Genomic DNA, 13,068 nt, shown 5'->3' with positions numbered 1-13,068 from the left:
TGTTTCTTGCAATTTATTTCTCATTTCTGTCATGCTATCCTTCATTTCTTCTATTTTATTCATCAAGACCTGAACCAAATGATGGGACATTACGACTTCTTCATCCAATACTTTTCTTTGTATGTTTGCTGCATCCTCATTGAACTTATCAGTGCAATTTCTACATATGTAATAAATATGTTCGTTACACAATAGTCTTCTGCCAGCTTGTGATAAATTTTCTATTAATCCAGAACATTCGTTTTCAATATGATACCATTTTTGACATCTATTACAACAAATTCCCTCATTGGCAACGACAGTCTTGCAGTGCTCACATAGTTCAGTGTCATCAGATTCCACGGTGGCCAACGATCCATTCGCTGATTCATCATTTCTTCCACAGGCACCTTCCTCCATGTTGTCACTATCATATACTGGTGTATTCTTCATTATCTGTAGAAATTCATTTGTTTCATCTTCAACTGATTTTCCTGTTTCAGTCTTTTCATGAGGTTTCCTTCTAATTTTCTTAATGGCTCCTAACATTTTCGTAGTTTACACTATATCTAAGTCCAAATGGGTCAGGAACACCATAATTGGTAACTCTTACCTGTGTCCTAGTTGTAATCAACTATTAATATGTAATTTTGCACTACTTAGTATTCCAATGACGCTGATTCCAGTTTATATAACTTAATGATGTCGGAAATTATTAACTTAACGATTTTCACTTTTAACTTGCCACTATTGTTGTTAAATTTCAACAGAGCACTTCTTCAGCACGTCCTCACTCCACCTCAACACTGGGATTCAATACAGATATATGGGAAATTGCAAGATGAATGAGTGGCTAGTTATCGAAATACTTAATCAGGTAGCGTGCGATTAGTTAGAAAATTAGTTAGGTACGTTTTCAATAGGTGGCGTTGATCAGGCACTGGGTGCGCACGTATTTTTACAGAGGATATTTCCGATCGTCCATCAACTATCTTTGCTTGTCACATTAGAGATGCGATACGAAATAAATGTGACCGAAACTTTATTTTGGTTTCCATCTTGAAATTTAGATAACATACATACTGTATACAGTATATGAATTAACATTATTAATATATAAAAAATGTGAAGCTACTGTATGGTTGAGTTAAATTTAACATGAAGAAATGTTAATATTGGTATTACAAGTAAACAGCTTGTTCTATAGAGTCAATCTGAATGATGGTTGGAACAGTTAGATACTTTGATACATACAAACTCGCACATATCTATTAATTTAACTAACTCTCTCTCTCTCTCTCTCTCTCTCTCTCTCTCTCTCTCTCTCTCTCTCTCTCTCTCTCTCTCTCTCTCTCTCTCTCTCTCTATATATATATATATATATATATATATATATATATATATATATATATATATATATATATATATATATATATATATATATATATATACACACCCTGTAGTTACGTTACGAAGTAAAAGTTACTAGGTTAAGGCGAGTTTACACAATCGAACGGTTTGTCGAACCTGCTTGTCAAACTTTTCGAATAGTTGTCAGACAGTCTAACGGTTCGTTGAACCCGGTGGTCCAACCTGCTTGTTAAACGGTTCGAAGGAGTGTCAGACAGTCAAACCAATCTTGCAGCATTCTTGCTGTACGTGTACAACAATTTAAACAAACCTCACTGTGACTCCCGTTGTTTGTGAAGCAAGTTATCATTGCTTCTGTTATGCCTTTCAACCATTGGCTTGGAAGGAAATAAAAAGATAAAAGGAGATGAAGGACTAGTTGCTAAAAAGAGATCAACTTTAACACACCAACTTACTTGTTGATTTGAAATTATAGCCAGATGACTAGCTTAATTATTTGAAGATGGGTGAAGATACATACATTGATCTGCTAAGGCGTGTCACCCTTTTCATTACGAATGAAGATACATCTATGAGGAAGCACATAACTCCACACTGCGGATAAAGTTCTTTCAATATACCCTGAAAAGCTGATATTCCCCTTGTTTCTGTGTATTTTAGTAGAATGTTCCTTAGAATTAACTTTCCAGTAAGGCTTCCCTCTCGTCCCTTTTTCCGTTGTTGTAGGTAGTAGTAGGTTGGCCAGGGCATCAACCACAGAGAGTTATTCGATACTTTGACTGGCTAGACAGTAATACATTGGACCCCTCTCTGGTTACGGCTCATTTTCCCCACTCATACACCAAATAGTCTCGCCTATTCTTTTCACATTCTCCTCTGTCCTCATCCATCTGACAACACTGAGATTACCAAACAATTCGTTCTTGCTCAACAGGTTATCTTCTGCACTGTAATTGTTCAATGGCCATTTTTCTCTTGGTAAGGTAGTAGGTTGGCCAGGGAACCAGCCACCCATTGAGATACTACCGCTAGAGAGCCATGGGGTCCTTTGACTGGCCAACCAGTACTACATTGGATCCTTTCTCTCTGGTTAGTGTTCATTTTCACTTTGCCTACACATACACTGAATAGTCTGGCATATTCTTTACAGATTCTCCTCTGTCCTCATACACATGACAGCACTGATTACCAAACAATTCTTCTTCACCTAAGTGGTTAACTACTGTACTCCAATTGTTCACTGGCTACTTTCCTCTTGGTAAAAGTAGAAGAGACTTTAGCTATGGTAAGCAGCTCTTCTAGAAGGACACTCCAAAATTAAACCATTGTTCTCTAGTCTTGGATAGTGCCATAGCCTCTGTACCATGGTCTTCCACTGTCTTGGGTTAGAGTTCTCTTGCTTGAGGGTACACTCGGGCACACTATTCTGTCTGGTTTCTCTTTCTCTTGTGTTGTTAAAGTTTTTATAGTTTATATAGGAAATGTTTATTTAGATGATGTTACTGTTCTGAAAATATTTTATTTTTCCTTGTTTCCTTTCCTCACTGAGCTATTTTCCGTGTTGGGGCCCCTGGGCTTATAGCATCGTGCTTTTCCAACTAGGGTTGTAGCTTAGGAAGTAATAATAATAATAATAATAATAATAATAATACATTGGATCCTTCTCCCTGGTTACAGTTCATTTTCCCTTTGCCCCCCCCCCCACACACACACACACCGAAGTCTGACCTATTCTTTACACATTCTCCTTTGTCCTCATACCCCTGACAACATTGTGATTACCAAATAATTCTTCTTCACCCAATCGGTTACTGCACTGTAATAGTTCAGTGGCCACTTTCCTCTTAGTAAGGGTAGAAGGGACTGTAGCTATGATAAGCAGCTCTTCTAGGAGAATGACACTCCAAAATCAAACCATTGTTCTTTTGCCTTGGCTAGTGCCGTAGCCTCTGTACCGTGGTCTTCCATTGTCTTGGGTTAGAGTTCTCTTGCTTGTGGGTACACTAGGGCATACTATTCTATCTAATTTATCTTCTTGTTTTGTTAAAGTTTTTATAGTTTATATAGGATGTCTTTATTTTAAGTGGTGGGCTACCCTTAAATCTGCACTCTTTGATGTAGACTTGATAGTTCCTCTTTTACTTAAACCAGATGGCTCTGTCACTCACTGTCCAAAGGAAAAGGCAATCCTTTTGGCTGATATGTTTGCCATTAAGGCAAGTAATACAAAACTATATCTGACTTATTCCTGTTTTCTGTAGTTTATGTTTACGGTTCTGTGAAATTAAAACACTCTTGATGGACCTCAATGCTTATGGAGGGGTAGACCCAAATAGCATTTTCCTTCGTCTTTTGTAAAGATTGCCGATATCTTAACTTCAAAGTTGTCTGTTATTTTCCACAAGTTAGCAAGAAGAGGTTCTTTTTACTCTTTACACTTGTTGGAGAATTGGTAATGTTACTCCATTAAATGTGATAGCTCTAGTCCAGGTGATTACTGCTCAATTATCATGACTCCCATCTCATTTAAAAAACTTCGTTTTTTTTTTGTTTTTTTTTTTTTTTGGCAAAACGTCAAAATAGATACTGTATGCTGAAGGTAATCATCTGTAACCCTAGTTTACAATTTGGCTTTCATAAAAGGCCTTGATTTCATGTGATACCCTTCTAACGATTTCTAGTGCTTCACAGAAATTCCTTGATTGTGGTCATGAAGTTCGTATGATTGGCCTTGATTTTGGTGCTGGCTTTGACCATGTTAATCATGAGGCCCTTGTTTTCAAACACAAACAGTTGGGAGTAGGAGGTCTTTTCTTAGCTTCATTATTAAATTTTTGAGTAATAAATTGCAAAAAGTTGTTTTTGATGGGCACCTTAGTTAGTGTAAGTATGTGATATCTGATGACCCTCAGGGTAGTGTTCTTGGCCCATTACTTTTCATATTATATGCCCAACTTATGTGGTCTGGCATGGAAAAGAAACTTGTTGGATATGCAGATGATGTTACTCTCCTTACAACAACTCCATCTACCAAATATAGATCTGGCATTATTGAATCCTCTAATAGAGATCAAGCTAAAATTAGTTCATGGTGCAAATTATGGGGCATAAAGTTTAGGACAGTGGCTCCTGAACACCCAGATCTCAGCATTGATCATGTTTATTCAACTCTATATACAGCACCTTTGAAATTTTATATAGGATTCTTGATAGTAATTCTCTTTTGAGAATTAGCTTATTGAGAAAGTCTTGAAATTTTTTAGTGATCAATCTATTCCAAGTGTTTTAATTCTTCCATTCTGCCTTGTTTCAAGGATTGTTCTCCTATTTGGTCTTCAGCTGCTGAATCTCATCCTAATGTTGGACAAGAACTTGCAGTATATTAAATTTCTTATTCCTGGTCAAAATATTAATATATGGCACAGACCCTCATTCCGTTAGTCCTTTATACATGTTGCATAAGATTTCTCATAATTCAGACCCTCCTTTGCATTCAGATCTTCTCAGCCACACCAGTACCATCCTGCACATAATATTAAGTATGCAGTTAATTCTAACAGTCATGTCTTCTTTATCATAAGGCTCAATACTGCACACTATTCTAGCTTTATTCCAGTTATGACCGGATTGTGAAAGATCTTCCTAATCAGGCAGTTAAATCGGTGTAACTTCAAAAGTTCAAACTTGCAGTGTATGTTTTGATGTTGAACAGGCTGACATAAGTGTCTCTTCATAGTTTATACCACAAATCTATTTTGATGTTACTGATCTTAGAATTACATCTCTTGTAGTTTATTTACTATACAGTATTTCCTGTTCTCACTTGACTATTTTTCCCCGTTGTGGCTTGGCTAGTAGTAATAATGATAAGCAATATAGTGATAATGTTTTTTGAGTGTTAGGAGTTCAGAAAGATACTCTCTTTCTCTCAAAGCTGTAGAGCATTGGCCTAAATTAAAATCAAAGTGAATTGTGTTCACCCAAAAATAATCTTTATTCATTTAAGTCACCTGAGAGATGAATAATTAGGTGCGTTTATTTTATTTTGTGGGATGCTAAGAAGCTCTGTGAAACTGAATTTAAATTAAAACTTTTTCTTCAGTGACAGCAGTGTTTTGTGAAATCGATGTTTTGTTTTGAAAACAATCAATTTGAAGAATTTAAGAAAAAAAAATATTCTACTGACCTTTATAGTCACTAGTTATATTCTGACCTTTATTGACAATATATTCAAGTTTAAAAGAACATCTATTGTTACTGGATTTTATCAATATCAATAAGTAGCAAACCTTGAACAATTAAAGCCACAAACTTAAACAAAAGAAATTTAAGTATTAATGCTTGATACCAGTTACATCTCTTTGTCGATGTCTCACAGGATGTAGATACAGGAGAGGAGGTTCCTAGCCCCCTCGTCCCGTCCCTACTCCCTGTTAGTCGCCTCTTACGACACGCAGGGATAACGTTGGCACTATTCTTGTTTTTATGCCCCCGCGGCCACAGGCTGGGAGGAACGTAGAGAGTAGAGGTCCCCTTTTTGTTTTTGTTTCTTTGTTGATGTCGGCTACCCCCCAAAATTGGGGGAAGTGCCATGGTATATGTATGTATGTACCAGTTACATTTTTATTCTTATCAAGTATAAGAAAATCTCTTAAAAATTCTAACCATAATCTATACTAAATACTTTATGTGGATATAATACCGTTACTTGGATTTCAGCTTACTATTAGCCAAACTTTCCAAATACTGTATCCCTCTTTATTTCACTAAAAGTGCTGACTGGTCTGTAAAATTTCCCACATGATTTAAGCTACTCATTACTGCCATTGATGACACATTTAGTGTACATGAAAAAATTTGGTTTCTGGTCAATTTTTATAAGATTAACATTCCACACTGTACAGCCACACATACTGTAATTTTGGCCAAACATTACTGATTCTAGGCATGAGAATTTGCCGGTTTTATTTATGGTTGGGCAATGTAACCCAGAGTTGGTCAAGAGGGAAATTCAGCACCAGTGAGCAACTGGGGAGATAAGCTGACAACACTATGAAGATGTTATTTTGATTATAAAATAAATTTTTGAATATACTTACCCGGTGATTATATAGCTGCAACTCTGTTGCTCGACAGACAACTCTACGGAAAAAACTCGCCAGCGATCGCTACACAGGTTGCGGGTGTGCCCAACAGCGCCATCTGTCGACCAGATACCCAGCTCTCAATGTAAACAAAGACTCAATTTTCTCCTCGTCCCACTGCGTCTCTATTGGGGAGGAAGGGAGGGTCATTTAATTTATAATCACCGGTAAGTATATTCAAAAATTTATTTTATAATCAAAATAACATTTTTCAATATTTAACTTAGCCGGTGATTATATAGCTGATTCACACCCAGGATGGTGGGTAGAGACCAGTAATATATGTTTACACTTTTATGAGCTAAGAGTTTTTTATTTCATTTTAGAAGTTATCAAAATAACAAAAACAAAATAAATAGGTACCTGGTAAGGAAGTCGACTTGAACAATTACTCTGCCTTTTAAGTACGTCTTCCTTACGGAGCCTCGCGATCCTCTTAGGATGCTGATCGACCCCTAGGATCTGAAGTATCAAGGGTTGCAACCCATACAACAGGACCTCATCAAACCCCTAAGCTAGGCGCTCTCAAGAAATGACTTTGACCACCCGCCAAAACAACCAGGATGCGAAAGGCTTCTTAGCCTTCCGGACAACCCATAAAAAAACCAACATTTCAAGAGACAGATTAAAAGGATAAGGAATTAGGGAATTGTAGTGGTTGAGCCCTCACCCACTACTGCACTCGCTGCTACGAATGGTCCCAGTGTGTAGCAGTTCTTGTAAAGAGACTGGACATCTTTCAAGTAAAATGACGCGAACACTGACTTGCTTCTCCAATAGGTTGCGTCCATTATACTTTGCAGAGATATATTTTGCTTAAAGGCCACGGAAGTTGTTACAGCTCTAACTTCGTGCGTCTTCACCTTAAGCAAAGTTCGGTCTTCCTCACTCAGATGTGAATGAGCTTCTCGTATTAACAATCTGATAGTCTGACCAAGCATTCTTTGACATAGGCAAGGATGGTTTCTTAACTGAACACCATAAAGCTTCAGATTGGCCTTGTAAAGGTTTAGTACGCTTTATATAGAACTTAAGAGCTCTAACAGGGCATAAGACTCTTTCTAGTTCATTGCCTACGATCTCCGATAAGCTGGGGATATCGAAAGATTTAGGCCAAGGCCGAGAAGGCAGCTCATTTTTGGCTAGAAAACCAAGTTGTAGCGAACAAGTGGCTTTTTCTGACGAAAATCCGATGTTCTTGCTGAAGGCATGAATCTCACTGACTCTTTTAGCCGAGGCTAAGCATACCAGGAAAAGAGTCTTAAGAGTGAGATCTTTCAGGGAGGCTGATTGTAACGGCTCCAACCTGTCTGACATGAAGAATCTTAGTACCACGTCTAAATTCCATCCAGGGGTAGCCAAACGACGCTCCTTGGTGGTCTCAAAAGATTTAAGGAGGTCTTGCAGATCTTTATGTTTGGAAAGATCTAAGCCTCTATGCCGGAAGACCGATGCCAACATGCTTCTGTAGCCCTTGATAGTGGGAGCTGAAAGGGATCGTCCTTTTCTCAGGTATAAGAGAAAAACAGCTATTTGAGCTACAGAGGTACTGGTCGAGGATACAGAAACTGACTTGCACCAGTCTCGGAAGACTTCCCACTTCGATTGGTAGACTCTAATGGAAGACGCTCTCCTTGCTCTAGCAATCGCACTGGCTGTTTCCTTCGAAAAGCCTCTAGCTCTCGAGAGTCTTTCGATAGTCTGAAGGCAGTCAGACGAAGAGCGTGGAGGCTTTGGAGTACCTTCTTTACGTGTGGCTGACGTAGAAGGTCTACCCTTAGAGGAAGACTACTGGGAACGTCTACTAACCATTGAAGTATCTCGGTGAACCGTTCTCTCGCGGGCCAGAGGGAAGCAACTAACGTCAACCTTGTCCCTTCGTGAGAGGCGAACTTCTGCAGTACCTTGTTGACAATCTTGAACGGTGGGAATGTGTAGAGATCCAGATGTGACCAATCTAGGAGGAAAGCATCTACAGTATATGTATTGCTGCTGGGTCCGGGACTGGAGAGCAATAGATTGGAAGCCTCTTGGTCAGCGAGGTTGCAAAGAGATCTATGGATGGTTTTACCCCAAGTGGCCCAAAGTCTCTTGCACACATCCTTGTGGAGGGTCCATTCGGTTGGAATTACTTGCCCTTTCCGACTGAGACAATCTGCTATGACGTTGAAGTCGCCTTGGATGAACCTCGTTACTAGGGAGACGTCTTGATCTTTAGACCAGATGAGCAGGTCCCTTGCGATCTCGTACAACGTCAGTGAGTGGGTACCTCCTTGTTTGGAGATGTACGCCAAGGCCGTGGTGATGTCCGAGTTAACTTCCACCACTTTGCCTCGAAGGAGAGACTTGAAGCTTTTCAAGGCCAGATGTACTGCCAACAGCTCCTTGCAGTTGAAATGCATGCTCCTCTGACTCGAGTTCCACAGTCCTGAGCATTCCCGACCGTCTAGTGTCGCGCCCCAGCCCACGTCCGATGCGTCCGAGAAGAGAACGTGGTTGGGAGTCTGAACAGCCAGGGGAAGACCCTCTCTTAGGATGATATTGTCCTTCCACCAAGTCAGACAAGACTTTATCTTTTCGGAAACCGGGATCGAGACCGCTTCTAGCGTCTTGTCCTTTTTCCAGTGAAAAGCTAGATGGTATAGAAGAGGACGGAGGTGTAGTCTTCCTAGTGACACAAATTGTTCCACGGATGACAGCGTCCCTACCAGACTCATCCACAGCCTGACTGAGCAGCGTTCCTTCTTCAGCATCTTCTGGATGGATAGCAGGGCTTGATCTATTCTGGGGGCTGATCGTCTTGTTGTTCAGCAACGTCCTCATCAGAGGGTTCCTCATCCGAAAACTGATGAGGAAACGGCAACGGAGTGGGCAACGTCTGGCTCGCTGAGTCCGGTCGCACTGGTGGATGCGTGACGGAGCCGGACGCAACATCATGGAACTGCTGCACAGTCTGTGAACTGTCAACAACCATGGGTGCGCGAGGAAGCACAGCGTCAACCCGAGACTGTCTAGACCGTCTGGGTTGTGCAGTCAACACCCTACCGGGTTGCTGAGGTTGACGCACTGCGTCAAAACAAGTCACCTCTGCTGGTTGTTGAACGTCCTGAATGTCAACAACCACCTCCGAGCGTCGCTTAACGTCAACGTGCGGCTGGCAACCCACACTGGGTCGCATCGGTGGAGGAACCACCTCAACTGGCAGACGCGAGTAGGTTACCTCAGCGTCAACAGGGCGCACAACCGACCGGTTGGAAGGTTGTTGGCCAGAAGGTTCGGTAGCAACCTTCTCCGCATTAAAGTCCTCTATCAAGGACGCAAGCTTGGACTGCATGTCTTGCAGCAAAGCCCATTTAGGGTCTACGGGAGCAGGTGCGCCAACAGACGGGGTTAGCGACTGAGTCGGTACCACTTACCATCCCTGAAAGCCTTGTTATGCATGACATAATTGTACAGCAAAACTTCAAAGGCTCGAAAACAGCTGTGAAGTTGACCTGTAAAAAACTTGGAGCGTCTCCTGGCCAGGCGCCAGGGAGAGTCTACGAGAATTGAGAAGTCTATCTGGGCAGAGGCATGAACTCCCAAGCCGAGAACTTCTCTCGTGTCATATCAGACTCTCGCTCTATAAACCAGTTTAAAAGAAGGGAAAGCAAAGGCTGTATCCCCCAAACTCCTCCTGGTGAAAAACCAGTCGCCTAGCCAACGTAAAGCTCTCTAGGAGAGCGAGAGAGCACTAGCTTAAAAACAACGGCTTTGAAGTAGCTAGGCCTAGTGTAAGCTCTGACGTTTAGGCGAACGAGGAGCAGCAGTTACAAAAAGATCCGGACAAAGATCCTTAAAAAAATCATCATGATTTAATTAAAGTCCATAGGGGGCTAAGCAGCTTTAGGCTCCTCTCCATCTGACAGAGTCCTCAAGGGAATATCAGTAGGAGGGGGAACAGCAACTTCCTCATCTACAGGAACCTTGTCCGATAAAAGCTGAGTCTCAAGCAAGGGAGAGACCTACCGTGGTGGCAATGCTTTACAAGCAGAGTCCACACTCACTGGTGCATTAGTAGCGGACCAGAACGCAACGTCATGTAACTGCTTGACAGTCTGTGAACTGTCAACAACTGAACTGTCAACCACAACAGGTGCGTGAGGACGCACAGCGTCCACTCGAGACTGCTTTGACTGCCTAGACTGAGCAGTCAAAACAACTCTAGAATGCGGAGGTTGACGCACAGCGTCAAAACAAGTCAACTCCGATTGTTAGTGAACGTCTTGAACGTCAACAGGAGCATCAGCAAGTGGCCTAACATCCAAATGCGGCTGAAAAACCACACGAGACCGCATCGAGTGTGGTTCTAAACAACCTGACTGACGTGACTAAGCTACGCCAACGTCAACAGTAAACACAAAGGAACGTTAGGTTGGCTGAAAGCCAGGATATCGATGAGATAAACGGCTAGACTCAACGGACTAATCGGCAGAATAGTCTTCCATAAGGGAGGCAAGCATATACTGCATGTCTTGCCATACAACCCATTAAGGATCAACGGAAATGGTTGTGGTAAGAGACGAGGGTAACGTCTGTGACCGCAACACTTTGCCAACAAAAAAAGACTCTCGGAGTCTGTGTTACGCTTTTGTTAGGCGGCGAGCAGTTATCCGATGACTGCATAGGGTCAGAGCTTCCTAATGGTTGTAACCAGGACGCTGGACCTGTCCTGAAAGGACTGACTTTCGCTTAAGGGCTTCGAAACCTTGTGACAGGTTTCTTATGCGAAAAGCCTTCGGATGACGAGGAGAAACAACGTCTCTCTCGTCTTATGGTAGGGGAGATCTTGGTAAGATACACCCGATACCATAGAGGGAAAACGTCTGTTCGTTGATCAAGGCCTCTCGAACCCATAAGTCGTTTGACATTACTTCTCCCCTGGGCTTGGGAGCATGCAAGAGGTCCCGGACTAGGTGAACGACAGGCACGAACAGACGAACCCTCGGACGCAACACTGTAACACTTTGCGCATATAACTTTATCACTTCGATTTTCTGTTTTGCACTTATTTCACTGAAATCGAAACTTTTACTGATTTCTACCTGAAACACGCAATTCTACCCTTCATTAAAAGGTAGTAATTGCGAAATCAGTCGTATAATGCATAAAACAGAAAACATATTTTAAGATAAAAAAATCAGTGGCTGGGAAAGAGACTAAACACTAGTTCATATAAACTACGTTTTCAATCTCTCACCGCACATAGCCTGGGGACGAGAATAAAAAACTAAAAACGTTTTATCCTTCCTCCCCGTACAGCGACTAGGGACGAGAGTAACTCGAGAACAACGTTACCCGCTTGACGGAACGTTTTCTCTCCTCTCTCTCCCTCCGTCTCTATCTCTCTCTCTCTTTCTCTCTTGATTTCGCACCTAAGAGAAGAGCCCAATTATATTTCGTCAAAAAAAACATGTTATTTGACTAAAGGAAAAAACTGAAAGGTTTTTCAAATAAAAAGTTCCTTTAAAATAGAATTTAAAACATTAAAGCTAAGAAAGAGTGAACAAAACGTCAGAATCGATTTACTCTTACTGCAAAGTGAAACCGTGATACACTCTCTCTCTATCGTAACGATAGAGCGCATGTTGAACGTCCTGAACGTCAACAACTGCGTAGCATAAATAAACTAAACGTTAGTTCATCTTTGAAAACAGTACGAAGACTATCAAAGAAATTCTTTCATAAAATATTACATTTAAAAAGTTTTAAATCCTTAGCTCTTTAAAAGCTAATTACGATATAAAGGGCTCAACGTTGATTAACTTCGGTTTCCAAGTTAGGACCGCCTACTCTCAGGAAAGGTCGCAAATAAACAAAACATTAAAATTTATTTTTATATGTTTATAATAAATGGAAAGTTAATCGAAGAGGCCTAATAAAGGCGGAGAGATATAAAATATATAGAGGAAAATCTATAACGTGATAAGATAATTACTAAAAGCCTAAACACACTTCCGTCTAAGGGAAGGGTCGGCCATTTAAAAGTGAAAGAAAGTCCATACTCTCTTTGTCACCATAATTAAATCTATCCAAAACGAGTTCAAGATTTAAGATGAAGATAAAACACCTGCATAGCGAAAGCTCAAAACTAGAATATAGTACTTCACCAAATAGATGTGAAAAACTCCAGTTTAGCAACAGCGAGTAAAGTACGTCTTGTCGACACCTCGACAGAGAGAAAATTGAGTCTTTGTTTACATTGAGAGCTGGGAATCTGGTCGACAGATGGCGCTGTTGGGCACACCCGCAACCTGTGTAGCGATCGCTGGCGAGTTTTTTCCGTAGAGTTGTCTGTCGAGCAACAGAGTTGCAGCTACAGTATATAATCACCGGCTAAGTTAAATATTGAAAATTATAAGTTCATATTTCCCTCATACAAGGACAAGTTTGGCTGATACAGGAATTAGCTTATCTATGCTGACATCAGCCATACAGAGGATAGTAGGAAGAACAACTACTCTATGTATATTTACAGTAATTTACTTCTTTATGAACATTGAACTCCGTTTAACATCTTTTGGATTATTCACAT

At 40.8% G+C, this 13,068-nt stretch overlaps 1 protein-coding gene across 1 annotated transcript in view; it reads right to left on the bottom strand.

The window, feature by feature from the left end:
• The window catches only part of LOC137652982 (zinc finger protein Xfin-like), a 67,958-nt gene that overhangs the window by 33,490 nt on the left and 21,400 nt on the right, over positions 1-13,068 (bottom strand). Inside the window, exons 4-5 of the mRNA XM_068386373.1 lie at positions 5,537-5,639; positions 4,285-4,410 (exon numbers count right to left, since the gene is read on the bottom strand). Coding sequence (XP_068242474.1) covers positions 4,285-4,410; positions 5,537-5,639 — 229 coding nt within the window. The remainder of the gene's footprint in view (positions 1-4,284; positions 4,411-5,536; positions 5,640-13,068) is intronic.

The sequence above is a fragment of the Palaemon carinicauda genome, chromosome 14 (assembly GCF_036898095.1).
Source record: "Palaemon carinicauda isolate YSFRI2023 chromosome 14, ASM3689809v2, whole genome shotgun sequence".
Lineage (NCBI taxonomy): Eukaryota > Metazoa > Arthropoda > Malacostraca > Decapoda > Palaemonidae > Palaemon > Palaemon carinicauda.
This window is presented reverse-complemented; position numbering and strand designations above follow the sequence as displayed.